This window comes from Rhinolophus sinicus, linkage group LG15 (genome assembly GCF_036562045.2).
Source record: "Rhinolophus sinicus isolate RSC01 linkage group LG15, ASM3656204v1, whole genome shotgun sequence".
Classification (NCBI taxonomy): Eukaryota; Metazoa; Chordata; class Mammalia; order Chiroptera; family Rhinolophidae; genus Rhinolophus; species Rhinolophus sinicus.
This window is the reverse complement of record NC_133764.1, coordinates 14,199,309-14,226,435: the sequence shown is the minus strand read 5'-3', so window position 1 is coordinate 14,226,435 and position 27,127 is coordinate 14,199,309. Positions and strand designations below refer to the sequence as shown.

The 27,127-nt window shown below is 42.5% G+C and overlaps 2 protein-coding genes across 16 annotated transcripts in view; one reads left to right on the top strand and one right to left on the bottom strand.

Annotated features, from left to right (window-relative positions):
- Nucleotides 1-4,899, top strand: part of RAP1GAP2 (RAP1 GTPase activating protein 2) — a 206,957-nt gene extending 202,058 nt beyond the window's left edge. For all 15 annotated transcript variants that reach the window (XR_002139499.2, XM_019755481.2, XM_019755478.2 and 12 more), the window contains one exon: nucleotides 571-4,899. The gene's annotated coding sequence lies outside the window, so the exon portion shown is untranslated. The remainder of the gene's footprint in view (nucleotides 1-570) is intronic.
- Nucleotides 3,075-27,127, bottom strand: part of LOC109439143 (olfactory receptor 1G1) — a 42,963-nt gene continuing 18,910 nt past the window's right edge. Inside the window, exon 3 of the mRNA XM_074320417.1 lies at nucleotides 3,075-3,148. Coding sequence (XP_074176518.1) covers nucleotides 3,075-3,148 — 74 coding nt within the window. The remainder of the gene's footprint in view (nucleotides 3,149-27,127) is intronic.

Below are 27,127 nucleotides of genomic sequence, written 5' to 3'. Positions count from 1 at the left end.
CCTTTCCCTCCTTGTGTTTTTGGCCAGGCTCTGGGCCGAGATGTGTCCTCCCTGCACATCCAGACATGCCTTACCCCCTACACATTGTGCGGGAAGACCCGAGGGAGGACCCCTGCTCCAGCCTCAGCCAGCGGAGCTTGTGGTTCTCAGCAGAGCAGGGAGCACGGGTCCAGCTCACCTCAAGGCCTGAACTCCTGCTAGTGAAGTTACTAGAGACCCATCTGAATTTCCACCCTGCCACGAGGCTCAGGGGTGTGAGTCGCAGTTGGATTCAAGGGGAAGGGCAAAGCTAAGCCCATTTTATAAATACCTGATCTATGAAAAAAACCAGAAGAGAAAATGGGAATGCTGACATGACTTCCAACTCTCATCCTGTACTTCAGTTGCCTCAGTTCACGAAATTCACATTTATGCCCAGCTTCTCAGGCTGTAGACAGTCTGGTACCCTTGTATTTGGCACTCTCCTGTCCTAAGCATCTTCAGTGGGCTTTGGCTGTGGACACATGGGTTCTCCCTTCCTCCCTTCACCCACTGTTTGGTTATCATCTTCTTCCTCTTTGTCTCCTCCAGGGAAGCTCTGATTCTGTCTCGGAGAAGGCTCCTATTCCAGCATTTGGGGGTGTCGTCCACTACTCTGACTGTCACAGGCCTGCTGCCCCACTGGCCACCTGCCCATCAGACCAGCTGTCTGTCTCAGTGTCCAGACCTGGCCACAGCCCTGCCTGCCTCTTCGCCAAGACACCCTGCCAGCCCCTCCCCATCTCTGGTCCAGGCCTCCTGCCTCCAGGCTCCCCTGCTCCTGACCACCCAATTTGCTATGTGTCTGGGTCATTTGTCATCTTGTTTTGTCTGCAGAGGCAAGAGTTGGGTAAGGGGGGATCTGGGTACTGGTGACTCAGAGACCGGAGAGGCAGAGAGAGTGGTGAGGTGGGGAGCAGAGGCTGGCAGCAGGGCTGCGCCCGGGAAGGGACAGTGCTGTATCCTGGAGGTGGCAGGCACAACGACTGAGTTTAGTGGTAGTGGAGGAAGCACTTTTCCAGAAGCCAAAATGTGTAGCTCCTCGAAGTTGCCCTGACAGAAATCAGCTCTGTTGCTCCTATCTCGGGAGGTCCCAGACATCCGTTTGCTTCTGTGCTAGGAACTGTGTACCCATTTGCTGACCTCGGGCCACAGGCAGCATCTGTGCCTGCCGCCAGTGTGTCTTGAGCGGCCCAGTGGTTGGAGTTGAGACAGAGCTGGGTGTGTGTGGGAGTGGGTGCCCCTCTCTTCCTTGACGGCCTGATTTTCCACAGGCTCCTGATTGTGGTCACTGTGGGACCAGCCCTGTGTCAGTCTCTCCCCTTTGAGCAGATGTTTTTCCCATGAAGGGATGGGCAGATGGGAGTGAGAAGGAATTCTTGGAGAGCAAGCCAATGAGCGCTGGGGCCTTGGCTGAGGAAAACCTCAGACCCGAGGGCTAGGCCGGGGTCCAGGTCTCTGCTGGCTGTGGAGGTTCGTGGGAGCGTGCCTTGAGCCTACCTCTTAGGTGAGAGCCGGAGACGTGAGGTGGGGATGGCTTGTCAGGTTTGGTCAGGCCCATGTGTGGGTGGAGACCTTGGCTGTGGTGAAGGAGCAGTGTCCTGCATTTTATGTTCCTGGCGTCTGTGGGGGGCCCAGTGCTGCCTGGGGGTGTGCCCTTTGGCTGTATCAAGGCTTGGTCCCCCAGTCCTCCTCTTCCCCTCTCCAACTGTGAGTCCACGGGCAGTTGTTACACTGGTGGGATTCCTGTAATCTGGGCCCCAGTGGGGTGCAGCTCAGACTGCAGACTGCTGCCTGCACCCTTGGCCGGGCCACCTTCGCTGGGATGAGCCAGCTCGCCTCTGAGCAGCAACCTGCTCCTCGCTTTTCACCCATCCGAGTCTGCAGGGCGTTTCTGCTGATGGGCCCTGGTGGGGTTCAAGGCAGGGCGTCCTCCAAGGAAAATATCAAGTCTGAAGGTGCGGCAGCGTCAAGTGCATATGGGGCCTCCATGACAGCGGGCTGCCAAGGTGACGCTGGTTGGGCCCCTGCTTTACTGAGCAAACGACAAGGATTTCCAAACCAATGCTTTATTTGCATTGGGAGCTGGGTCTATTCCCAAGCCAAGGCACATAAACATTATGCTTGTTTTTGGCTGATGTGACAATTTCCCTTTTGCTTTTGCCATGAGAGCAAAACCTCGATCCTTCATTCCCCACTCACCTGGACGTTGTGGAATCCTATTTGCAGGCCGGTGGACCTCTCCCCTCACACTCTTTGGGAAATGTGTTTACTTAACGTACTAGTCCAGTAAAATTTATTCTAGTTAGAAAGTCAACAAATGTCTGTTTAGCTTTTATGAAAAATCTCTAGAGCAGCACCCATGGCTGGAATGAGGCCCACGGATCCTGGCAGCGTCCTGTTGGCTGGGTTTCTGAAGGAACTTGGAAGGTCAAACTGTGTTTTTGTAAAAACAATTCCAGGGCTCTGGCTTGCTTCTCTGGGGAGCTGGTATTTACAGCTGCTTAGTGGTTGTGCTGTGTTGTGTTGTGCTCTGGGGGCCCCCTGGGGTTTCCAGGTTACCCCCACTCTATCCTACTTGGGGACCTCATCCCGATCTCCCCCTGCTGCTCTGGTCGCTCTCCCTGCAGCCCCCACCTCCTGGGAGGCTCTGCTCCTGCCTGTGAGCCAGTGGCCAGGATGGCTGGATATGGCCAGGGAAACCGAAAGGTGCAGGCTTGTGCCCTAAGAAGCAGCCCTGAGAGGTGGTGTCTACCTTCTGTTTACTCATGGGGGTACTCTGGGCAGGATCTGAAATGTCCCTCCCTCTGGGTCCTGTGTCACCATCTCTAGGAAGTCCATGCTGTGGCTTCCACAGTGTACCTGACCTGTCCCCGTGAGGTCCCAGGGCTGAATAGCACTGAGCAGTCTCCCCTCACCCTTGGGGGCCCTGGGGACAGGCAGCTAGCGTTCCTGGATGCTGCTTCCTCCACACTCCCTTTGCATCTTCTCTGGCCCTAAATGTCTTTCCTTTTATCGCTGTGCCCAGTCTTGGGGCTCAAGGATTTGCTCACGCTTCATCGGTCCTTGTGACTAGACTCATCCTGGTATTTGGTGCTCATGCTGGTGTTTGAGGCGTCCTGCACGTTATCTGGACACAGGAGAAGTGTTTACTGGACACGTCTCTGGCTCTGGGAACTGCCTGACTCACGGAAGAAACTATATTTGTCATCCTCTAGGGCACTCAGATGCTTCTGCTCGCTTGATGCTTGAATACAGATGCAGAAAGAGCTTGAGATAGAAGGCCACAGCTAGAGTTTCTGTCCACACTGATCAGTGGAACATGGTATTTCTTGAAAAGCATTTTGTGGTCCAGCCTTGACACCGGGCCTTCTGGGCCCCTTTGAGCATCTAATCCAACCACGTCATCTCCCAGATGAGAAATCTCTGCTCCAGTGAGGGGACAACAACTTGCTTGAGGTCACATAACCAACTGGTGGCAAAGCTGGCATTAGAACCCACAACCCAGGGCCCTTGCTTTGGCACCACCGACATGGTTGGTTAAACAAATGGCTGCATTTCTTGGGACCTGAGTTTTGTGGAAGCCAGTTAGCTGGTGTCTTGGCACTGACAGGGAGAGGTCAGCAGTCAGGGTGCTGGTGGGGCCTCAGTTTCTCTTCTTTTCATCAGGTCGGATATTCTCTCGGATTTCTTACTGAGGGCCCTGCGGTTTCGGATGCGGCTTGGGCAAAGGAAATGAGGAGGGAAAGAGATGTCAGTGGGTTGTGCCTCAGGGCTGTGGGCGCTTCCACTCTGGTCTATAGGGGATAGAGGCCAGGGCAGAGATGCAGTTAACCAACCCTGGGTTTCCCCTTTTCAAGTTAAAAAGTGTAAAAGAAAACTCTTTGGTTTTCCTAGATCCTTCAACAAGGGTGGTTAGGTTAGTAAAAATGTAGACTCAAGCGATGAGGTGGGACAAGAGCCTGTTTCAGTTTCTTACCCTGACTGTTCAAGGTGCCGACGCAAACACTACCTTTTTCATTCAATTCGGAGTCAACAGAGACAGGTCTGTTGTGGGGGAATGGCTGGGATTCAGGTCGATCTTACGGCTGCAGGTGGCCAGCAGGGTCCTGGCCAGTTAGCCATGCTTGGGACCCTCCGGTTCCTCCCCCAGCCTCTCGCCAGCCACCCCTTTCTCAAAGGCAAGGGTGGGTCAGTGGAGTTTGTCAAGGTGATCGCTGCAGCCTGCTGGGGGGCTGGTTGGAGCATTCTTCTACAAGCGCTGATGTCTGTTTTACCACCAGCCCCTTGCCCACCCCAGCCCCACGTCGCCCTGCTTTCAGCTTAGCCATGTGCCTCTTTGGGAGGAAGGAGACAGGCCCTGCTAAGGTCAAGGACAGTGGAGCCCCGCCTAGTGAGAGGCCGTTGGGGCAGTGGCCCTGTCCTGTGCCTTACCATCCCTGGGGAGAGGCTCTTTGTCCGGAAGACTGGAATTTAAATGCCATCGTCTTTGATATTGTGACATTTCCGCTTGGAAGGGTCAACCCCCCTTCCCGCTCCTTCGCATGTGTGCCAACTCCCCCCTGTCCTGGCGTTCTTCCACACTCCAGCCGGGAGTGCTGACATTTAAGTGTGAGGAGATTCCTCTGTGTGGTAGAACCTAAGAAGTGTAACTTGGAAATGACCCATGTGATGGTGAGTTTCTTTTTTCCCTCTTCCTGAGGTGATTTGTAGACCCTGACTGCCTATGTAATGTAAATAGTGTACATTTAATTTATTGCTATGGTAGCACATTGTATTTGTTAATGTATAAAACAAATTCTAAAAGGTCAACAAATGTATATTTTGTTGCTTAAATGTGTCTTTGCAGAAATTGACAATAAATAACATATTTTGTGTCCATCAGTGTTCAGATTTCTTTGCTTGGGGCCCCATCCCTGAGCTTCATCTTGTAGTTCCCTGGAGGTTGACTACTGGCCGCCCATGGGCCATAATGTTCCAGTTAGTTGCTGATGTTTAAAAACTGACCACAATTAAACTTTTTTTTTAAAAAAAAAACCTAGATACTTCACAGAAAATATGAATTTTCTGCTTCTCTTAAAAATCAGATGTTGGATCCACTCCTTAGGAGTGGCACTAATTGGTCAGAGTGCACTAGAGGATACCCTTGTGGGGGGACCTGAGTGCACCATTGTCCCCCCCCCATTCCCTGAGGGTTATACCTGGAGCATTTCACTCATACCTGCTATTTGCGTGGCCCCTGTGGCCCTCTGAGTTTGAGACGCCTGCTATTCACTGATTTGTCTGCAGCCGGGGATTTTCTTCCTTCTGCCGACTTTCTTTCCAAATTCCCGGTTCACTTCTTCAAGGATTCTTTCATGAATAAATGCCTTCCCTCCTCTCCCCTTTGCCTCCTGAATGGCCACACTCTTACGTATGGACACTTTGCTTTACAACATTTAGATGTAAATTTAGAAGTAATATCTGTATTATTTTTTCCTTAAAAAACTTGAAAGCAAGGACCAGACCTTTATTTGCTGGGACTTGCTTGTGTAATCTTGGGCAAATTACTTAACCTCTGGATTTGCATTTTTTTAAAATGTGTAATTGGAAAAATAATCCACATGAAAAGCATGAGGATAACAGTGAATTCATAACTCAGAAAGAACTTGGGAAAAATAATGGCAAGTGTTATTCAAGCACCAGAAGTTCCATAATAATTGTTATCATACTAACAACAACAACAGCTGACATTTATTCAATGCTTACCATGCGCGTACGTGTTTTACATATGCAGTCAGTTCTGCTCTAACATGATAGACTAGTTCCTAAAAAAATCACAACACTGCAAAGTTGTGCAAATGGAAAAAATAGGGCTAGGGACATATAACAAAGTTTGTCAGTGACACATAAAAATTCATTCACTACTCAGTGAAAATGGTAGCATAGTTTTACATATGTCAAATGATTAAGAAATACATAAATACTACAATAGATATGGCAATTTACTTTGAAACAGACCTGAAATTTGACTGTGGAAGTGGGCGTTGGAAGGGTTGCCACTTGTGAGTTATTGCGAAGAAGTGGAATGAGAGGTGTTCTGAAATCAGACAGCAGTAACACCAGGTATGGATGGGCGTAGCTCATAACTCACTGAGTGCCGAGGTAGCTGGTGGATGTTTGAGGTGTGTGCATGTGGGTTTTGTGTGTTCCTGTGCAGCTCAGTTCAGCTGGGTGTGGTTTTCAGCATTCACCTAGTGTCTCTCGTGGAAGAGTTGCATTATCAAATATGCAATTTGTGTGATATCAAATTTTCTTATATCAATTGCATTGGACCAAATTCCCATTTTCAAAACAAGTATTCCAGCAGAACTGACTGTATTATCTCATTTAGTCATCCAAACAACCCATTGAAACGTGTGGTTGTCTCTACTTCATTTAAAGAATCAGAATCAAATTGCGGCTTGGAATCCAAATTTGATGTAGATTTACATGGATATGCTGCTAACCTCAATATGAAGGTGTGTTTCAAACCATGGGGTTCCAGATGCACAGGGGTGTGCCACGTAAAGGGCATTCCAGCCCTCTTCGGTTTCTCTGCCCAGCTGGGAGCCGCAGTGCTGGAACCCATGTCTGCTGTGTCCTGTCTCAGCTGAGCCCATGGCTTTAGGTCTCCTGTTGCTCAGAGTTTTAGATTCCATTTGTTGAGTTCCCATGGCTGCAAGTGAAGCTGCATCTTTTACACAAACGGCCCAGGCCCATCTGAACCTCATGGTTTGGCTACTTCCTGGATTCAAGCCTTCTTCCCAGGAGCTGAGGGATAGCTGATTCCCAGGAGCCTTTGTGGAGGCTGAATGTTTTCTGCGTCTGTGGGAAAGTGCTGCTGGAGGCATGGGCAACCTTCAGCTGGGCTACTTCCTGTCCCTCCAAACCTGATTTCTCTGAAGGCCATGCAAGCTCACCTTTCAGTCTAGGTCTGTGTTCACGTATCTCCACTAGATGGCGCACTCCTCCAAGTCAGGGGCTCATCCTTGGGACTCTTGAAACCTCCCCACCTCAGTGCCCAGCAGCTCATAGCAGTCATTGAACTTGTGCGCCATTATTCTGCCTGCCACGTGGGGGAAAGGTTTTCCTGAGCAGATGCTCAGGCCGTGCTCAGTTTTTCCTTCAATCTCATTTTTCAAGTGCCTGCTGTGTCCAGTGGTGCTACCAGCTGTGCTCTAACCAACGCTTTGCCCATTGGGTAGCTGGCTCCAGGAACAATATCACAGTCCAGTTCTTTAACTTTGCAGTAGATACCCGTTATTAAAACAGTGTCAGTTCAGTTCAGACTCAGTCCTGTTTGTTTTAAACTTCAATTCACATTCAATTCAAAGCCCTCCCCACCAACCCTCTGGGGCAGGCTAGCCTGGTGGGTCCAGTGTCTGGTTTGTGGCAAGGACCCCCTCCTTGACCTAACTTTTGTCAAGTTCCTCTCAGCACTCTTTTCAACTAGGAGTCATCTTTGGCTTGTCCTTGTCCTGCAAAGCCCAGTTTTAGCAAAGAATCCCGTTAAACTGGTTTATCAAGGATCTCCCCCCACCCCTACTCATCACCTTTGATATCCAATCAAGTTGCTCTTCCCCCACTCTTGATATCTAACCAAGTTCCTCTTAGTAATTTTCCATCCAGTCCCTCATCCTACCTGGTGTCTAGAAATCCCCACTTGTGCCCGTTGTATTTGGAGCTGAGTTTAATTTCTCTCCCCGATTGCAATAGTCTTGAATAAAGTCTTCCTTGCCTATTGAACTCCTTCCGGTGTAATTTTTGTTTGGTAGATGGCTGGCCTACCCTCATGCCCAAGTCCCTGCTTCTCTGCATGTTCACGCCAGTGTTGGGGTGAGGAAGAGAGAGGCAGAAGAGACCTCTCATTTTGAGACTGCCCCTGAAAGAGCACAGTGTTAGTCTGGGTACTCTGAGAAGCGGACACCAAGATAGGAATAAGGATTTTATTAGAGGAAAGGGCTGTGAGAGGAAGTGGAGAGGGGACTGGAGAAGGCTGGAGAGCTGTCAGCCTCTGATGCAGGTCTGAGCCCAAGTGAAGGAGAGATGGCAGGAAGCAAGGTTGGGAGGAGGCATCTTTGATAACAGTCCATTTCTAAGAAAAATTCAGCAAGGCTGTTGGGGAGTCCCCTAGCCAAAGGTGCCTGCCAGGGGGGTGCTGCATATCACAACGATGGGCCTAAATGTACTCCGCCTGACACACCCAGTCATTGGGTGAGAGCAGCCTATGGGAAAACTGGCTGTGGTGCAAGCTGTGGAACAGTGATAGATTTCAAAGCAACTGGGGCCATTGGTCAACTATGCCCCCTGCTTGGAGACGTGAGAGGCACATTCTCATGGTCACCACATGAACTTGCCCCAATTTTGGTTGGTTACAGTTTCCTCTCATTTGCAGATAGGTCCACAGTAGCGCAGCGGGAGGTGGAAGCCCCCTTTCTCTTGGTTCTCTCTGCCTCTCTGTCTAATACCAACCCTCCAGTGGTTCATGTTGCTTGGCAGGCATTCAAATGCTGCTGTTTTGTCACAAGTCCCCTGCTGTGAGAGATGGGCTCAGGCTGGTCCCATTTCTCCCCCTTCCCCAGCTCCTTCGCAAAGAAGTCTACCTTGCAGCCTTTGGTTCACGGTGTAAGCACTTCAAGCCCCACCACCTCCTGGGTGTCCACTCAACTCTCAGGATGTTTCTTTACCCCAGTCATTCCAGTGGGAAGCAATGTCTGCTGCTCTGTGCCATAGCCTAGCACTCTTTACTCTGCATCTACCTTCTCCTTTCTCCAGACCCTAGCAGTGACAGGTAGTCTTGGCAATGTTAAGACAATCACCATACCGTGACGCATTGGAGAATGTGTTTGGAGGACCCTCAATCTTGTAGGAATAGACAGAGCCATGTCAAATGCTCCCCCTCCTTTGCAGAGCCAGTCCTCTCATTGGCTGGAGAATGAGGTGGGGTGTTGATTTTATTGCTGGTTCTGATGAAATGGCGCCTCTCGGCAAACCTGGTGGGGCTCCAGGGCTGGCTCCAGTGACTCCAATGTTTCTCTGAATTAGAAATGGGAATTTTGTGGATTACTGCTATGGCGCATTCAAAGATCTGCCCTCACACATTTAATGGTGCACATTGTGTTCCTATGGCGGACACCGTTTATGGGAGCCAAGGTTTAATTCTAGAGAGGAACTCTGAGACACAGCTGTGACACCTAAAGGCAGTGATTTTTGGAAGGGGACTTCTGGTCGCCATTTCTTCAGGCAGAGGTAATACCTGCTGGAAGTATCAGGGTCTGCAGAAACAGTGTAGATGGTCATTCCCAACTTCAGACCAGTCCTCTGTGCTCTCGGAACAGGATACGGCTCCCATCTGTGGAAGGCCATCTTCTCCAGCAGTTCAGCTTTAGGGTGCATAAAGATCACCTGGAGAGATTGTTAAATTTAACGCAGATTCAGGCACCATTCCACAGATTAGAATTCAACTGGGCTGGGCCCAGGAATCTGCATTTTAAACAAATGCATGTGGGATTCTGATGCAGTCTTTCACTTGGGAACCACTAGTCTAGTTTGCAGTCTCTTAGTAAGTCTCTCTTCTATTTCAGTCTCAGGCCCTGTGAGGAAGGGGTGGGGAACAGTGAGGGTGCTGGGGGTGACAGCTGCTGGTCCTCCACCTAAGGGGATGGTCATCACCATTATCCCCAATGTGGGGCAAATGTATGTTCCAGCAAGATACAAGATCTTGCAGGAAAATGAAAGGGAATCGCTAGAGAGAACAGAATAGAGAAATACACATAAAACATAAGCTTGTAAGGAGTAGTTTAGGATGAAAATGGATTATGGCCACGTGAACGACAAGGGCATCTGTAACAGGAAACACTGGGAGAAAAATGAGCATCATGCATGAAACAGATAGAAGGAAACTGGTGAAAAGAAAAACAAGATACAGAGAGAATTGAAAATTAAAATAAAAAATTGAAATACACAGCAAGAGCCTCTTTCTCCAAACCAAAGCAAATTATCAGATGAAAGATGTGACATGAGACTGTGGAAACCTACCAGCAACTTAGGAACAAAACAGAGCTGCTGGAAAGAGCTGAAGCGAACACCCAGAGGTGATGTGTTCCCTGTCACAAATGATGTTAAAGGCAAAATAATCTAGTAACTACAGTAGATAAAGAATGTGGTGGATGAATTGACTCCATCAAGTGGAATAATAACACAAAACAGCCCATATAAAAAAACTAATAAAAACAAGCTACAACATAAACGGCTCCACATGAAAACATAAAAATGAGTGATTAGACAGACACAAGTGAAACTGTTTATGGAAAGTTGTATTTCTGAGAAGGAGGGTAGAAAACCTGCTCAAATTATTGGATCAGATGAATTTTACTAATCCCCTGCAAGACATTACACTAAAAAATTTAAATAAAAGACTAACAAGGAAGTATTTATAGCCTTGCTCTAAAATATCAGATTGGTAGGTTTTACAAGAACTTACCACTAATAAGGAACCTGAGGGAAAATTCCAGGGAAAACGGACATTAAAGCCCAGATGAAATCCAGTTACACCACTTGAGAGTGCAGTAGTGAATATACTAGAAAAGGATTTTAACTTTTTTAAATTATAGAACTTTCCACTAAGGAAGAGAGTTTCCATAAACTGGAAAGGTTAAACTTCCAGCAGATACAAACAAGTAACCTATTAGAAGGACTCAGCAATGATAAAAGTATCTAAGATTTTCACTCAGTGACTCGCTCTTGCCAGCCTGTGTTGATTAGGAAGACTTTGTTGCAGGGTTGAAGCCAGCTCAAGCTAGGTTAAGCTGGAAACAAGTAGGCATTTATTAAAAAGGGACAGAGGTGTCTGTAAGAATCAAAGGACAGGGATGCAGGTGAGCCACCGGAAGGATAGCAAAGGTCGTCCGGCCTCTTGCCTATCTCTTGCCTCTGCTTTCTGCTTTTCTCTGTGCTTCTCTGCATTTCTTTTCTTTCTAGCGGGTTCTTGGTCTTTTCCTTACAGCTTTGTGATAATTTTTTGTTTAACGTTATTCTCTCCCTGAAGACCAGTGGAGTTGGTCCCAGCACCAAGTTTTCCCTTGGCTGCCTAGACAGTGAGATGGATCTGGTCCTTTAAATGCTTTCTTTGCCAGTTGGCACAGTGTTAAGCTTTGTCAGTAGAGGGAGCAAGAGAGACGTGGTCCTACTTTCTCATATCCTTGTATGTAGTCTTAGTTCTTTCCTGAAGTTGTATGGAGTCTCCTTTTATCCTGGCACTGAACCCTTTGCCTTTTGCTTCATCGGGGGTTGCTTTCTCAGCCTCCTGGGACTCCTGTAGCCATTGCCCCGGGACTCCTGTTTGCTGCTCCTCTGGGGTAAATCTGTGATTTTTCTGGGTCCCATGAACTCCTTGTTCTTAATTTCCTCTCTGATTTTCTGGAGCTGGTGCCCCAGCAGCTTCCTAAGTAAGAATGGGAAACAAACTTTTTGAGTCCTTTCTTATCTGAAATGTCTCTATTCTGTCTGTGCACTCGATTATTAGTTTGGCTGGAACTTTTGGGTTGAAAATATTTATTTCTCCAGAATTTTGAAGGCATTGCCCACTGTCTTCTAGCAACCAGAATAACCATTCTGATTCTGGAGTTTTACAGTTGATTATACTGTATTTTCTGGTCACATTTCTGATCTGCATATACATCTGATCTGAAATTTCTTGATATGTCTTGGTATGAGGTCTAAATAGATTACTTTCATTGTTTTGGACACTCAGTGAACTTTTTAGCCTTCATATGTGTGACCATAAGGTAGGGAAAATTTTACTTCTTTGATTTTATTGCAAATTTATAAATCCATGTAAATTTCAGATAAACTTTTCTAGTTCCCAAACACTTTTTTGGAATTTTTATGAGGATCACATTAAGGTTATAATTTATTTTAGGGAGATTTGGCATCGTTATTATATTGAGGCTTCCTATCCACAAAGCGGGTATATCTTTCCATTATTTCAAGTTTTCTTTTACACATTCCAGTGGCCTATAGAAGAAACTGAACGCTTCTTGTTAAATTTTTTCCTACTTAGTTTTCCTTTTTTTGCTGCTATTACACGTAGGACCTTTTTATTCCTATTATATTTTCTACCTGGTTCTTTGCATATGGAAACACTATTGTTTTGGGATATTGACTTTGTACCCAGACAAATCATGCTATTCTCTTACTGTTACTAGTAGTTTTCAATTGACTCTCTATTTTTTCAAGTATACAATCACATCATCTCCATGTAACACATTTTTGCCTTCCCTCTTCCAGTGAATGGGATCTTTTCCTCTACAACATCTTTTCAGTTTTTGATGCTAGCATAGAGGAAAGTTATAGTCTTCTTTCCTTTTATTTCTTTCCCTCTTTCTTCCTGAATACCCCCACACAACGCATTCCACACACATGTATATCTTTCTTCCAGATACCTTGCTGAATTCTCTAGTTTTTATTGAATTTTTTTGGATTTTCAAGTATAAATCTTTTCACCTGAAATTATATTTTGTCTTTTTTCTCCTTTCCCATTTTAACTGCCCTGCTCCCTCTAAGGCGTTATAGCTCAATCAGGCTCTACAAAACATTAAATGAAATGGTGAGATCGGGGGTATTTATATGCCCCTTAACTTTGCTAGGAACGTTTCTGGTGTTTCACACAGTGTTGAGATTGTGCTTTCTGAGTCTTTATTAAATTAAGGTTTCTTTAAATTCCTAGTTTACTGAGAATTTCATTTTTGTTTTTAAACTCAGTAATCGATGTTAAAATTTATCAAATGCCTTTGCTTGTCTAACGATCTGATTGATCATTGTCACTGTGCATTGTTCTCTTAATGTAATCCTGGACTTCACCCTCTGGTATTTCGTTTAGATCCTTGCATCAAATACCTGTCACACAAGAGAGAGCCCGGGCCGTGGGGAGCAGGTGCCTGGTGGTCGTGAGTAGGTTGGCCTGGGACTACTTTGCTCCTGGGTGGGCGGGGTGGGTAGGCAATGTCATCCTTTTTTCTGAATTAGGGGAACGCTAGGACGGTTGGAAGAGTAGGGTTTTTTTGCATGTAAGAACGATGCTTATTATCTCTGCCCATCCGCCACTGGATGGCGCGTGCACGCTGCGGAACTTGGTTAAGCTCAGCGGCGGACTGGGAAGGGTAATTAGAACGCCGACCTTTTCGGGCGCGAGTCCCGCCTTTGTGGTCTCCCCATTCGCTGTCAGCCTCCATTTTTCTTCTTACTTTCTTTTTGTTGACACAACTACGTTATCTTGTCATCCCAGACCGAGGTCAAGGGACATCTCCTGCCTGGCCCCTCCCCTTAGCTCGATTTGCTCCTCTGTGCTCTCCTACTGTGCTCTCCAGTGTTTACAGAATACTGCTGTACTTGGTGGGCGCTGTACAATAGTATGAAGTGTGTTTTGCACCCTGAGTGATGAACTCTAGAGCAGGAAAGGACTCGGGACTACCTGACAAGCCAAGGCAATTCATTGTGGTTTTGCAAGGGGAACACCAACAGCATAAATCCACTGCGTCAGATAGCAGTGATGGGGTTATTTGTCTACAGGTGGGAGGGAGAGAGTATGGAGGGTTCAGTTGGAGATAGAAGTGCCCTGAATATCTAGTGAGATCTGGGGAAAACTGGAACACTCAGGCCCAGAAGGCCAGCTGCTGAGGTCTCTTATCCTGGCCAAAATTCTTATCTAGACCCAACTCTTATGTAGACTCAACTGAAAACAGTGCAAAATGCAAGCCATATTAACTTCCACCCCCACCCAAGGGGTGATATGCAGAGACAAAGGACAACTAAATAGGGAATCGCAGCTACAAAAATGAGTATGTACATTAAGAATCACCAGCCCTTTCAAGAGAACGAAATCCGTGAAAGTGTCATGATACAGACAAACAAAAAGAAAGAACTTACCAAAGAAATAGACTTAATAAAGCATAAGAATAGGATTTTAATATAAGTATGAGGGTATCTTAAGAACAATATGGTAGGGTAACACATCCATGAAAAAAAGACAGTGGTGTGTAAAAGAATTAGTTAGCAATCTTGCAAATGAAAGATGTAATTGTTAAAAAAAAAAAGAATAAATTGTCCAAGTAGCAGAATGGACCCAGGTGATGAGTAAGTAGTGAGGTGAAAGATCAAGCTGATGATTTTTCCTAAGACGTGACACATAGAAGTAAAGAAATGTGAAATATGAAAGGTTTGAGGGTAGCTAGCTGGTTCACTTCCAGCTATGACCCTAAGTCAAAGGGTGGAAACTTTCTAGGCTCTACTCATAAATGAACAGAGCCTTCTCAGCTCTTTGTATTTTTTATGTACAGGAAGTCCAGTTCTAGATCCCACTGACATGAGTCCTCTGACTGCAACTCTTGTCTCTATGGGAGTTAAAATTCCATCTCCTAAAGTTCCCAGTAGTCCCAGAGGCCACACTGATTTAACTCCTTACTACTAAGGATTCACTTTCCACTTCTGGCAACTGGTCGTTTTTCCTTCCAGGCTTTCAAATTTGACTGTTTTTTAAAATTAAAAGTATATTATCCAGACTGTCTATGTGTTTGGAGGGGCAAGAAGTATGTTTCCCACATCTGATCATCCTTCCCGTTTGGAAGTCAAACCCAATGGCAAATCAAACTTTTGAATCATTTAAAAATTTTTTTTCAAACATACAATAAAATATGAGAAATAATTTTAGACATATAAGTACTCCCTACAAAAATTAAATGATATTAATTTGTTACCTTATTGTGTCACTTCTCTCTCAAAAAATGTTTAAAATGTTATAAATACTACTAGAGCATTACCCCAATTCCTCCCCCCGCACCCCCCCCGCTCCACTCCATTCTGTCCTCTTTCTCAAAGGAACCATTTTCCTGAATTTGATGTGAATCATTTTCAGGTATGTTTGTATTTTAGGGGACAGTTCTCAAACTTTTGGTCTCGGGATACATTTACACTCTCAAAAATGTTGAGGGCCCTGAAACCCAAAGAGCTTTTGTTTACATGGATTGTATCTATCAATATTGCCATATTAGAAGGAGATTTTAAATGTTTATTTATTAATTCACTTAAAAAACAATTATGTGCCCATTACATGTTTCTATAAGTAAAATTTTCAATGTAAAGTAATATACTTTTCAAAACAAAAATTTAGTGGGAAGAATGGCATTGTTTTACAGTTTTTTCAAATCGTTTTACTATCCGGCTTGATAGAAGAGAGATGGATACTCATATTCGCTTCTGTATTTATTCTGCAGTGATTTCTTATTTTGATTGAAGTTTATGAAGAAAATCCAGCCTTATGCAAACATGTAATTGGAAAAGGAAGGAGTATTTTAATACCTTTTCAGTTAATTGTGGATATTCTTATATGATACTACATCAAAACTTGACAAATGGTTTCTTAAAGGTCATTAGCAACGTGGAATCTGATACCGTATCAGTGAGCTTTTTATCCTCTATGACATTAAAGCCTATTGGTCTATCTTGCATTTTGAATTGATCTTTTATTCATGTGTGACTTTGCTACATAATATATTGGTTATTTGGAAAATATTGGCTTACTGAGTTATCTGAGTTATGAATATCTTCCAAATGTTGAAACGTTTTATTATATATTGTTAACCTGTTTCATTATATGTTGTTGATACCATATCTAGCTATAGCTATAGCTGTATCGCCTATATCATCTATATCTGTGTCTTGGATTGTATCTATCAATATTGCCATATTTAGAAGGATATTTTAAATATTTATTTAATAACTCAGTTAAAAAACAATAATGTGCCCATTATATGTTACTGTAAGTAGAATTTTCAATGAAAAGTAATATACTTTTCAAAACAAAGTTTTAGTGAGAACGTTTTATTATATATTGTTAACACATTTCATTATATGTTGTTGATACCATATCTAGTTATAGCTATAGCTATATCGCCTATATCATCATCATGGGTCTCATCAAAAAAGACTTAAAGTGTTGGGAAGCTGTCGCGCTCACTATGGTGGATACAAGTTTTCCAAAATTCTAGTATTGACTTGAAAGCTCAAGTATTATTACCAGTAGCGGATGCTGTCAGTTGTTTTCCTAACAGGGATAGGCTCATTTCCTTCGTTTTTTGAGACAATATCTGCCAAATACTCAAGCCTGAATAACTATTGTTTATCTGTCAGTTGTTCTTTCAAATAAAACCTGCCCCTGGGGCAGGGCACAGAGGTGTTGGTGCAGCTGGAGCGGTAGACCCCGGGCAGTCTGGCTGAGCTGGCACTGAAGCCATGAGGCTGCTGCTTTGGATCCTCATGGTGGATTTGCTAGACATGGTTTCTGAAGGTGAGGAGGCTGAAGAAAGATTGAGAGGCTGGAGGGTAGACCAGAGAGGAGGAGAAGGATGAGCTGTGCTTTCAGCAGCCGTTTGTATAGGGGGAAATGGACTGGGCTCAGTCCTGGAAGGCGATCTTGCAGGTTAGGAAAGGTTGGGTTTTAAAAACATTGAGGCCTCCAGTTATCTGTGACAAAGGAGGCAAGAATATACAATGGGGGAAATGACAGTCCCTTCAATAAATGGTGTTGGGTAAACTGTATAGACATGTGCAAAAAAATGAATCTGGACGACTTTTTTACACCATATAGAAAAACAAACTCAAAATGAATTAAAGACTTAAATGTAAGACCTGAATCCATAAAAGTGGAAGAAAACATAGGCAGTAAACTCGTTGACATCAGTTTTAGCAATATCTTGTTGGATATGTCTCCTTGGGCAAGAGTCACAAAAGCAAAAGTAAACAAATGGCACTACATCAAACTAAAAAACTTTTGCACAGTGAAAGAAACCATCAACAAAACAAAAAGAAAATTTACTTAATGAGAGAACATATTTGCAAATGATATATCCAATAAAGGGTTAATATCAAAAATATATAAGGAACTCATACAACTCAACATCCAAAAAACAAATAACTGAATTAAAAAAATGGGCAGAGGACCTGAATAGACAGTAACTGAACTCCTCAATTCCTCCAGAACAGCCCAGGTCTGTGGCCAGGTGTCTAAGGCCTGAGGATGCCTGATTCCCAGTAGACCTCCTGCTTCCCTGATCTTGTGCTTTCCAGTCCAGCAATGCCTTGCGGCTTGTATTTTTCCAGAAGGCCACAAAACGCTTTGCCTCCAACCTTCTCATCAGCTATTCCTTTTCACCAAATGTGCTTTCTCTACTCTGCTCTTCCATTATTGGTCTGGCAAGACCCCTTAAGCTCCCACACAAGAAATTCTTCCCGGTGACATCTCCTCTTGCCCCAGAGGTACAACTCTAGCCTTTGCCTTATTCTTGGTCTTGATGTTCTTTAATGTTGACCCTTAAAAGTCAGGTTACCCCTCCACCAAGACTGTGAAAGTCTTGAGAGCAGGGACAATATCATTTTCATTACTGTATCCCAGGACCTCTCACAGAGCCTGGCACAGGATAGGGATCAAGCAATGAGGGTTGAATGGAACTGGCTAGAATATTAGGCATTCCATGCATTTGAGATGGAGAAGAGTTATAAGTCCAAGAACCTAAATGAGTAAGTGACAGTACATAAAAATGCAGTTGTTTGGAAAATCAGCCAGTGTGCCATGGAAATGTGGAACCTGTTCTGAAAATTCAATCAGGAACAAAATTAATTTGAAATGGAAGCAGGATTACTTAAGGTAGGGGTGGGAACTGTGACTCACCTAGGAGATAGCAATTTTGAGCTCTAGGTTTTAGGGGAGAGGCCAGTCTAACCTTTAGTAAATGAATGGATTTGTTATTTCAATGAACAGAGTTGAATTCCCAGATACTCAGTGTCGACGGTCCAATGAAAGTACATCAGAAGTCTGAGTCCATGTCTCAGCTTAACACACATAACCATTTTTCGAGCAAATAACTACCCTCTGTTGAGTACTTGGTTAAACAGTGTGTTAAGAGCTTTTACATATGCTAGGATCTTATATTTATTCCCCACGACAGCACTATTTCTATTTTTTCCATTTTATAGGTGAAGCAACTGAGACCTAGATGGTTAATGAGTTTCTCATTGTTGCTCAACCAGTAACTCATGGAGCTGGTAATTGACCCCTGTTTTCTGCCTCCCAATTTCACACCCTAGCTGCTCTGCCGTGCATTAAACAAGAGTGATGATGCCTACCTCTCTGTGGGTTTACAGAAGAGCGGAAACGCTGGATGTGGAAGCACTTTTAAAGCTTGTGTAAATGGGAGGTGCTGTGATGGGGATCACAGCTGGAGGGAGAAGTGAATTCCCTACACAGAAGGCATTAGAACAGGCTGTACGATGTGGTGGGCTGAGTAATTATTGCAGAGTTGATTCAAGCTTTTAGTGGAAGTAGGTGGTGGTTAAGGCCTCTTTTAACCCCCCAAATTCCAAATTTGACAGGAACCATATGGTTCATTCGAATGAAAATAAGAGCGACTCTTGGCACAGGCACTAGAGACTTTTTGTATGTGCAGCTTCCCACATCTGTTATTTGTTACCCATGTAATTCTATGGTTCTACACCATGAATGAGCTCATTTATTCTCCCAGTATTAGGGAGGTTTTTAACTGAAGAAATCTGCCCAAGTGACCAAGTGATTTGGTGGCAGAGACAAGGCTTTGACCAGGAGTTCCAAGTGAAGTATTTGCTTTATGTGATCCTCGCACTGGGAGTACATAGAAAACCTAAACTTAGGCCAGTAAAAGGGAGGCTGCTTGCCTCTTAGAAAATCAGAGTTTCAGTGAGAATGAGAACTTTTGGGTTCATTCCAGAGACCACTCCAAGACCCCCAAATTCACCTGAGGGTAAAAATGTGCACCCTGAGTGACCCCAACCCTGAGCACACTCTGCCACCACCTTTTTCTGTCATGCAGACAATGGTTGTCCACTTCCTCAGACCACATCAGAAATGACTTCCTTCCATAGCCTGTTGCCTGGACTTACAGTCCCTTGGGAAGTCTGCCTGACAGGATGGAGAGAAGGAGGCAGGAAAGAGGACTGGGAAAGTCAGAGGACATCCAGAAGAATAGACACCTTTGCTTTCTAGTTCTCAAGCCATGTGTTTCCCACACTCCAGTGCCATCACAATCACCTGTGATGCTTTAAAACAAAAATCTGGTTCTTTTGACCCTCTTCCTTGAAATACTGGTTCTGTTCTGAGAACCAAGCTGTTTTCAGCAAACACTCAGTGATTCTGATGGTACACTTTGGGAAACACTGCTCTGAGTCTGTAAGAGTCTGAACATGAGTGTCCGATGGCCTCAGAGACACATACTCCTGGGCAGTGTGGCTGGGTGGAGAAGGGAGAGAGTGTGGGGACCGAATGGGAAAGAGTTTCCAACTCAGCATTGGAAAACTGGGCTTTTGTACCTTGTCTGTTGCTCCCTGGCTGCATGACCTTAAAGAAGGCATGCAATCCCCGGGGGCCTCCTCATCTCAGCCACGAAGACTTTCTTGCATGTTTGACAAGTGTGTGCACTGGGGCACTTTGAAAACTATAGAATGCTAAAACGATTGGAGTGATTGTTATATTACATTTAAATAATAAGGAATTAGATTATATGAACATTTTCAAAGTATGTGAGTGTGTTTGTCTGTGAGAGAGAGTAAATAGAGACTATGAGAAAGGGAGAAAAGACAGAAAACGTTAGCCAGAAATGTCCAGACCTTACCTGCTACTCTGTGCTGCGCTCAGAGCTCCCTGGTTCTGTTGCCTTCATTTTCATCCTGCAGATGAAATTTCAGTCAGGATATCAAGAATGCTAGACATTGCTTTCTGCATAGGACTTGATGACTTGTCCTTTTGGCTGACTGTAGGAAGCAGGGCAATTCGTGTTTGGATAGTCAGTCCTTGCAAAAGAAGGGGCAGAAGATAAGGCTTTTAATGCCCTGACGAGGATGGGGGAATCTGAGGACTGCTGATTCAATCCCAAGCTCATAAAGAAAGATGGCGCACTGGGACCACATTCAGGCCTGTTTATCAGTTTTGAAGAGGACTTTGGGGGATAATCCCAAGACAGCTTGTTGAGATAAACCTGGATAATTGCTCCAATGTTAATATATATAAGCAAGGTTCTTGAGAAATTAGTCTTGTAAACAAAGAGTAAACCACCTACAAATCGGGCAGCAATAGAAGATAGAGTAAACCAGAAATAAAGAAGACTTCTCATAGAGCTCAGCCTGACTTTGAGTCATCAGATGTCTGGGACATTTCAAGCACTAAACTTGGATTTAGATAATTCCAGATTGCTAGTGACTCTAAGTACTAAGTAAAAGAGATTTAAAGAAATCATGTTAGGAAGAAATAATACCAACTTACACGTCACATTATTTCTCTTCATCATATTTTCACATACAATATCCAGCACAAACTCAAAGGTAAATAGACACACAAGGAAATAAGATTCCAAAAGCAAGAACCAATAGCTGCAGACATACAGGGACATTAGATAACATAATAATCAGACACAGAATGAAAAACAATGATGTTTATGATATTTTAGGATATAGAACCAAGTGTGAACATTTTGGCAGGACTTTTTACAAACTGAACTAACGTGAGTAACCAGCAGTCAGGTAAGAGACACATTTCTAGTCTTGCAGAAATCCTCTCATGTTCCCTTTTCGTTGCTGTTCCTGAAAGGGCAACCACTCCCCAGACTTCTAACAGCATAAATTAGTTTTACCCATTTTTTTACTTTGTATAATTGGGAGTATACCTTTTATACTCTCTCATCTGCTTCTTTCACTGACTGTTGTATAGATGAGGTTCATCTATATTGTTGTATGTGTTGTAGATTGTTCATTTTTATTGCTGCAGAGTGTTCTGTTGTGTGAATATACCATTAAAATTCTTTATACCATTGATGGGCATGTTTAATTTTCATTTGTTTGGCTGCTATGAATGGTGCAGCTACACAATCCTCTTGGGCATCTATTTGTAGGAGGATTTTCTGGATGATAGGTCAGGTCTATGTCTAGTTTAGAAGATAGTGCTAAACAGTTTCCCATAGTACTGGTACCAGTTTACCGTCCCTGTAGCAGTGTATGAGAGTTTCAATATCTCCATATTCTTAACATGATTTTATATTTTTCTGTCCTTTTCATTTGAGCTTTTTGGTGGGTATGTAGTGGTATCTCATTGTGGTTTTAATTTTTCATTTCCATGATGACTAATGAAGGTAAGCACCTTTTCATATGGTTATTCTTCATAAGTAGATCCTTTTGTGTTCATTATCTATTCAAGTCTTTTGCCCAATTTGCTACTGAGTTATCCTTTTCATGTTGATTTGTTGCAGTTCTTTATGTAGTTTTGTTATGAGTCCTTTGTCAGATGTATGTAGTAAGACTATCTTCCCCAACATTGTGGGCTGACTTTTATTCAATTAATCGTGGGTATTGAGAAACAGAGATTTTAATTTTAAAATAGTCTGGTTTATCAATTTTCATTTTGTAATTACTGCTTTATGTCTTGTTCTTTTGTTGTTTTCAGTTTTATATACCACATATCAGTGAAATCATATGGTTCTCTGCTTTTTCTGTCTGACTTATTTCGCTTAAGCATTATAATCTCAAGATCCATCCATGTTGTCACAAATGGTACTATTTCATCTTTTCTTACAGCCAAATAGTATTCCATTGTGTATATATACCACATCTTCTTTATCCATTCATCTATCGAAGGACATTTTGGTTGTTTCCATGTCTTGGCCACAATAAATAAAGAGCTGCAATGAACATTGGAGCACACATGTCTTTATGGATAAATGTTTTCAGATATTTTTGGTAGATGCCCAGGAAAGGGATTGCTGGGTCATATGGAAATTCTGTTCTTAATTTTTTGAGGAACCTCCACACTGCCTTCCATAACGGCTGCACCAGTCTGCATTCCCACCAACAGTGTATGAGGGTTCCTTTTTCTCCACAGCCTCTCCAACACTTGTTACTATTTGTCTTGTTGATGATAGCCATTCTAACTAGGGTGAGGTGATATCTCATTGTGGTTTTTATTTGCATTTCTCTGATGGTTAGTGATGTTGAGCATTTTTTCATATGTCTATTTGCCATTTGTATGTCCTCTTTGGAGAAATGTCTCTTCAGGTCCTCTGCCCATTTTTCAATTGGGTTGTTTGTTTTTTCGTTGTTGAGTTGCATGTGTTCCTTGTATATTTTGGATATTAGCCCCTTATTGGAGGTGCTGTTTGCAAAAATCTTCTCCCATTCAATTGGTTGCCTCTTTATTTTGTCGATGGTTTCTTTTGCTGTGCAGAAGCTTTTAAGTTTGATATAGTCCCATTCGTTTATTTTAGCATTTACTTCCCTTGCCTTTGGAGTCAAATTCATAAAATGCTTTTTGAACCCAAGGCCCATAAGTTTAGTACCTATGTTTTCTTCTATGCAGTTTATTCTGTCAGGTCTTATGCTTAAATCTTTGATCCATTTTGAATTAATTTTGATACATGGTGACAGATAGCAGTCCAGTTTCATTCTTTTGCACGTGACTTTCCAATTCTTCCAGCACCATTTATTGAAGAGGCTGTCTTTTCTCCATTGTATGTTTTTAGCTTCTTTGTCAAAAATTATCTGTCAATGTTTATGTGGTTTTATTCCTGGGTTGTCAATTCTATTCCATTGGTCTGTGTGTCTGTTTTTCTGCCAATACCATGCTGTTTTGATTATTGTTGTCCTGTAGTACAAGCTAAAGTCAGGGAGTGTGATACCTCCAGCATTGTTCTTTTTTCTTAGGATTGCTTTGGCTATTTGGTGTCTTTTGTGGTTCCAAACAAATCTGATGATTTTTTGTTCTATTTCTTTAAAAAATACCATTGGGATTTTGATGGGGATTGCATTAAATCTGTATATTGCTTTGGGTAATATGGCCATTTTAACTATGTTGATTCTTCCAATCCATGAGTGCGGAATATCTTTCCCTTTCTTTGTGTCTTCTTCAATTTCTTTAAAAATGTCTTATAGTTTTCAGCATATAGGTCTTTCACATCCTTGGTTAAGTTTATTCCTAGGTATTTTATTCTTTTTGTTGCAATTGCAAAAGGAATTGTTTTCTTTATTTCTTTTTCTGAGGTATCATTGTTAGTATGTAGGAATGCAATGGACTTTTTGTACATTGATTTTGTAGCCAGTAACTTTTCTGGATTCATTTATTGTTTCTAATAGCTTTTTGGTTTAGTCTTTAGGGTTTTCTATATATAGCATCACGTCATCTGCAAAGAGTGACAATTTAACTTCTTCATTCACAATTTGGATGCCTTTTATTTCTTTCTCTTGCTTGATTGCTCTGGCAAGGGCTTCCAACACTATGTTGAAAAGCAGAGGTGATAGGGGAGAGCCCTGTCGTGTTCCTGAACGTAGAGCAAAGGGCTTCAGTTTTTCACTGTTAATTATGATATTAGTTGAGGGTTTGTCATATATGGCCTTTATTATGTTAAAGTATTTTCCTTCTATACCTATTTTATTAAGTGTTTTAATCATAAATAGATGTATCTTGTCAAAGCTTTCTCTGCATCAATTGATATAATCATATGATTTTTGTCCTTTATTTTGTTTATGTGATGTATCACATTGATGGATTTGCATATGTTGAACCATCCTTGTGCCCCTCGGATGAACCCCACTTGGTCGTGATAAATAATCTTCTTAATGCATTGTTGCATTCGAATTGCTAGAATTTTGTTTAGGATTTTTGCATCTGTATTCATCAGAGATATTGGTCTGTAGTTTTCTTTTTTTGTGTTATCCTTACCAAGTTTTGGTATCAGGGTAATGTTGGCCTCATAAAATGAGTTAGGGAGTACTGTCTCTTCTTCAATTTTTTGGAAGAGTTTGTGCAGAATTGGTATTAGATCCTCTTTGAAGGTTTGGTAGAATTCACTAGTGAAATCATCTGGTCCCAGGCTTTTGCTTTTGGGAAGGTTTCAGGTGACTGATTCAATTTCCTTACTGGTGATCGGTCTGTTTAGATTTTCCAGTTCTTCGTGATTCAACATAGGAAGGCTATATGTTTCTAAGAACTTGTCCATTTCTTCTAGGTTATTGAATTTGGTGGCATATAGTCCTTCATAGTACTCTTGGATGATTCTTTGTTTTTTTGTGGCATCATGATAACTTCCCCTCTTTCATTTCTGATTTTGTTTATTAGTGTCTTTTTTCTTTTCATCTTAGTGAGTCTAGCCAAAGATTTGTCAATTTTATTCACCTTTTCAAAGAACCAGCTATTTGTCACATTAATTTTTTCTGTTGTCTTTTTGTTTTCTATTTTAGTTCAGCTCTGAGTTTTATTATTTCCTTTCTTCTGCTGACCTTGGGTTTCATTTGTTCTTCTTTTTCTAGTTCTTTAAGGTGTAACGTGAGTTTATTTATCTGGGATTTTTCTTATTTCTTGAGATAGGCCAGTAATGATATAAATTTCCCTCTTAAAACTGCTTTCGTTGCATCCCCAAAATTTTCGTAGGATGTATTTTCATTGTCATTTGTTTCTATGTATCTTTTGATCTCTCCTCTTATTTCTTCTTTGACCTGGTCATTCTTTAAAAGTATGTTGTTTAATCTGCACATATTTGTGGTTTTTCCTGCTTTCCTTTTGCAGTTGATATCCAATTTCAAAGCCTTGTGATCAGAGAATATGCTTGGTATGATTTCAATCTTCTTAAATTTGCTGAGGCTAGTTTTATGTCCCAATATATGGTCTATCCTTGAGAATGTTCCATGTACACTAGAAAAAAAAAGTATAATCTGATGTTTTAGGATGAAATGCTCTATAAATGTCAATTATGTCCATTTCATAGAATGTGTCATTTAGGGGTGCTATTTCTTTCTTTATTTTCCATTTGGATGATCTATCTATAGCTGTCAATGATGTATTTAGGTCCCCCAGTATAATTGTGTTTTGGTCAATTTCTCCCTTTAGTTCTGTTAGTAGTTGCTTGGTGTATTTCGGTGCTCCCTGATTGGGGGCATAAATATTGATTACTGTTATGTCTTCTTGTTGTATAGTCCCCTTTATCATTATGAAATGTCCATCTTTGTCTCTTGTTACCTTTTTATTCTGAAGTCTGTTTCATCTGATATCAGTATGGCTACTCCTGATTTTCTCTGGGTTCCATTTTCTTGGAGTGTCAATTTCCACCCTTTCACTTTGAATCAATTTTTATTCTTGTAGCTGAGCTGTATCTCTTGGAGGCAGCATATGGTTGGATTTAGTTTTTTAATCCAATCTGCTACTCTGTGCCTTTTTATTGGTGAGTTCAGTCCATTTACATTTAGGGTGAATATTGATATGTGAGGATTTCCTATCATTCTATCTTTGGTAAGACTGTGTCTTTATTGTTTCTTTGCCTTTTTGTTGTTGTCTATTATTTCTGTGTGGTGGTATTCTATGATTTTTCCCTCTGTTTCTTCTTTTATTACATTATATATTTCAGTTCTGGATTTTTTTGAGTGGTTACCATTAAGTTTATGTAAAAGAAAGTTTCATATTTACAGTATTCCATTTTTTTCAGCATACTTACTTTCTCCATTCCCATATTCCAGTTCAGGTCTTTACTCTCCCTCCTTTTATGTTTTGGTTGTCACAGATTACCCCTATTTATGCTGGTTGAATAGCCTCCTTCAGTATTTCTTGTAGCACAGGTCATGGGCTAGAAAATTCCCTCAGCTTCTGTATGTGTGGAAAGGTCTTTATTCCTCCTTCATAGCTAAAGGACATCTTTGATGGATATATTATTCTTGGCTCATAATTTCTCTCTTTCAATAGTTTGAATATTTGATTCCACTCCCTCCTGGCTTGTAGAGTTTCTGCTGAAAAATCTGATGATAATCTAATGGGTTTTCCTTTGTAGGTTACCGTCTTCTTTTCCCTGGCTGCCTTGAGGATTCTTTCTTTGTCATTAATTTTTGACAGCTTCAATACAATGTGCCTTGGAGAAGGCCTATTGGGGTTGAGGTAATTAGGTGTCTTATTTGCTTCTTGGATTCGAGGATCCAGTTTTTTCCACAAGTTTGGGAAGTTTTCGTCGACTATTTGTTTGAATATATTCTCTGTTCCCTTCTCTCTTTCTTCTCTTCTGGTATTATTCTTATATTGCTCTTTCTGATGGAGTCAGAAAGTTCTTGTAGAGTTCTTTCATTTCTTTTAAGTCTCAAGTCTCTTTCTTCTTCCATCCGTGTCATTTGCAGATTTTTATATTCGATGTCACTGATTCTTTCCTCCATCTGGTCAACTCTACTACCTAAGCTGGCTATTTCATTCTTCATTTCTTTTATTGAGTTCTTAATCTCCAGAAATTCTATTTGGCTCTTTTTTAAAATTTCAATCTCTTTGGTAAAATGTTCATTTTATTCTTTGATTGTGTTTCTTGGTTCATTAAACTGCCTGTCTGTGTTTCCATTCATCTTGTTGAGTTTTTTCAGAACTGCAATCTTGAATTCTCTGTCAATTAAGTCACATATTTCCATGTTTTTAAGTTCATTTTCTGGAGACTTTACATTTTCTTCCTGAGCTGTCTTGTTACCTTGGTTATTCATGGCAATTAATGATTTATTATTTCTCTTCCCAGACATCTACAGGAGTGGGTTCTGTAACAGGTTGATAGAAAGGTCTTTCTTTTGTTTCCCAGTAAATGTTGGTAGAATGTTTTAGTTTCTCTCTGACTGTAGCTTTTTATTCTCTCTCATACTGCAGTGTTATATTTTCTCTGCACTATTCTGGCTTCTCACACAATGGGGGTATTCCCTGGAAGGCAGACTTCTCCTCTGTGAACAGTTTGCCTGGGTCATAGGGCACCACCTCTGTGGAGGGATGTGGAGAGTTTCTGAAGTTCCAAAACTCTTCCTGCACCAGATTCAGAGCCCATGTTTCAACAGCTCTGTTTACTCCTGCAGGGATCCGGCCCAGATAGGTGGGGACAGGGGAGGGGTGGGTTGTGAGAGGTGACACAGAGCAATGGCAGTGACCACCACCACAGCCAGTCCTGCTTCCACAGCTCCCTCCTCTTTGCTGGAACTAGTCGGGCTACGAGTCCGTGTGTGCGGACCACAGTTCTCAGAACTG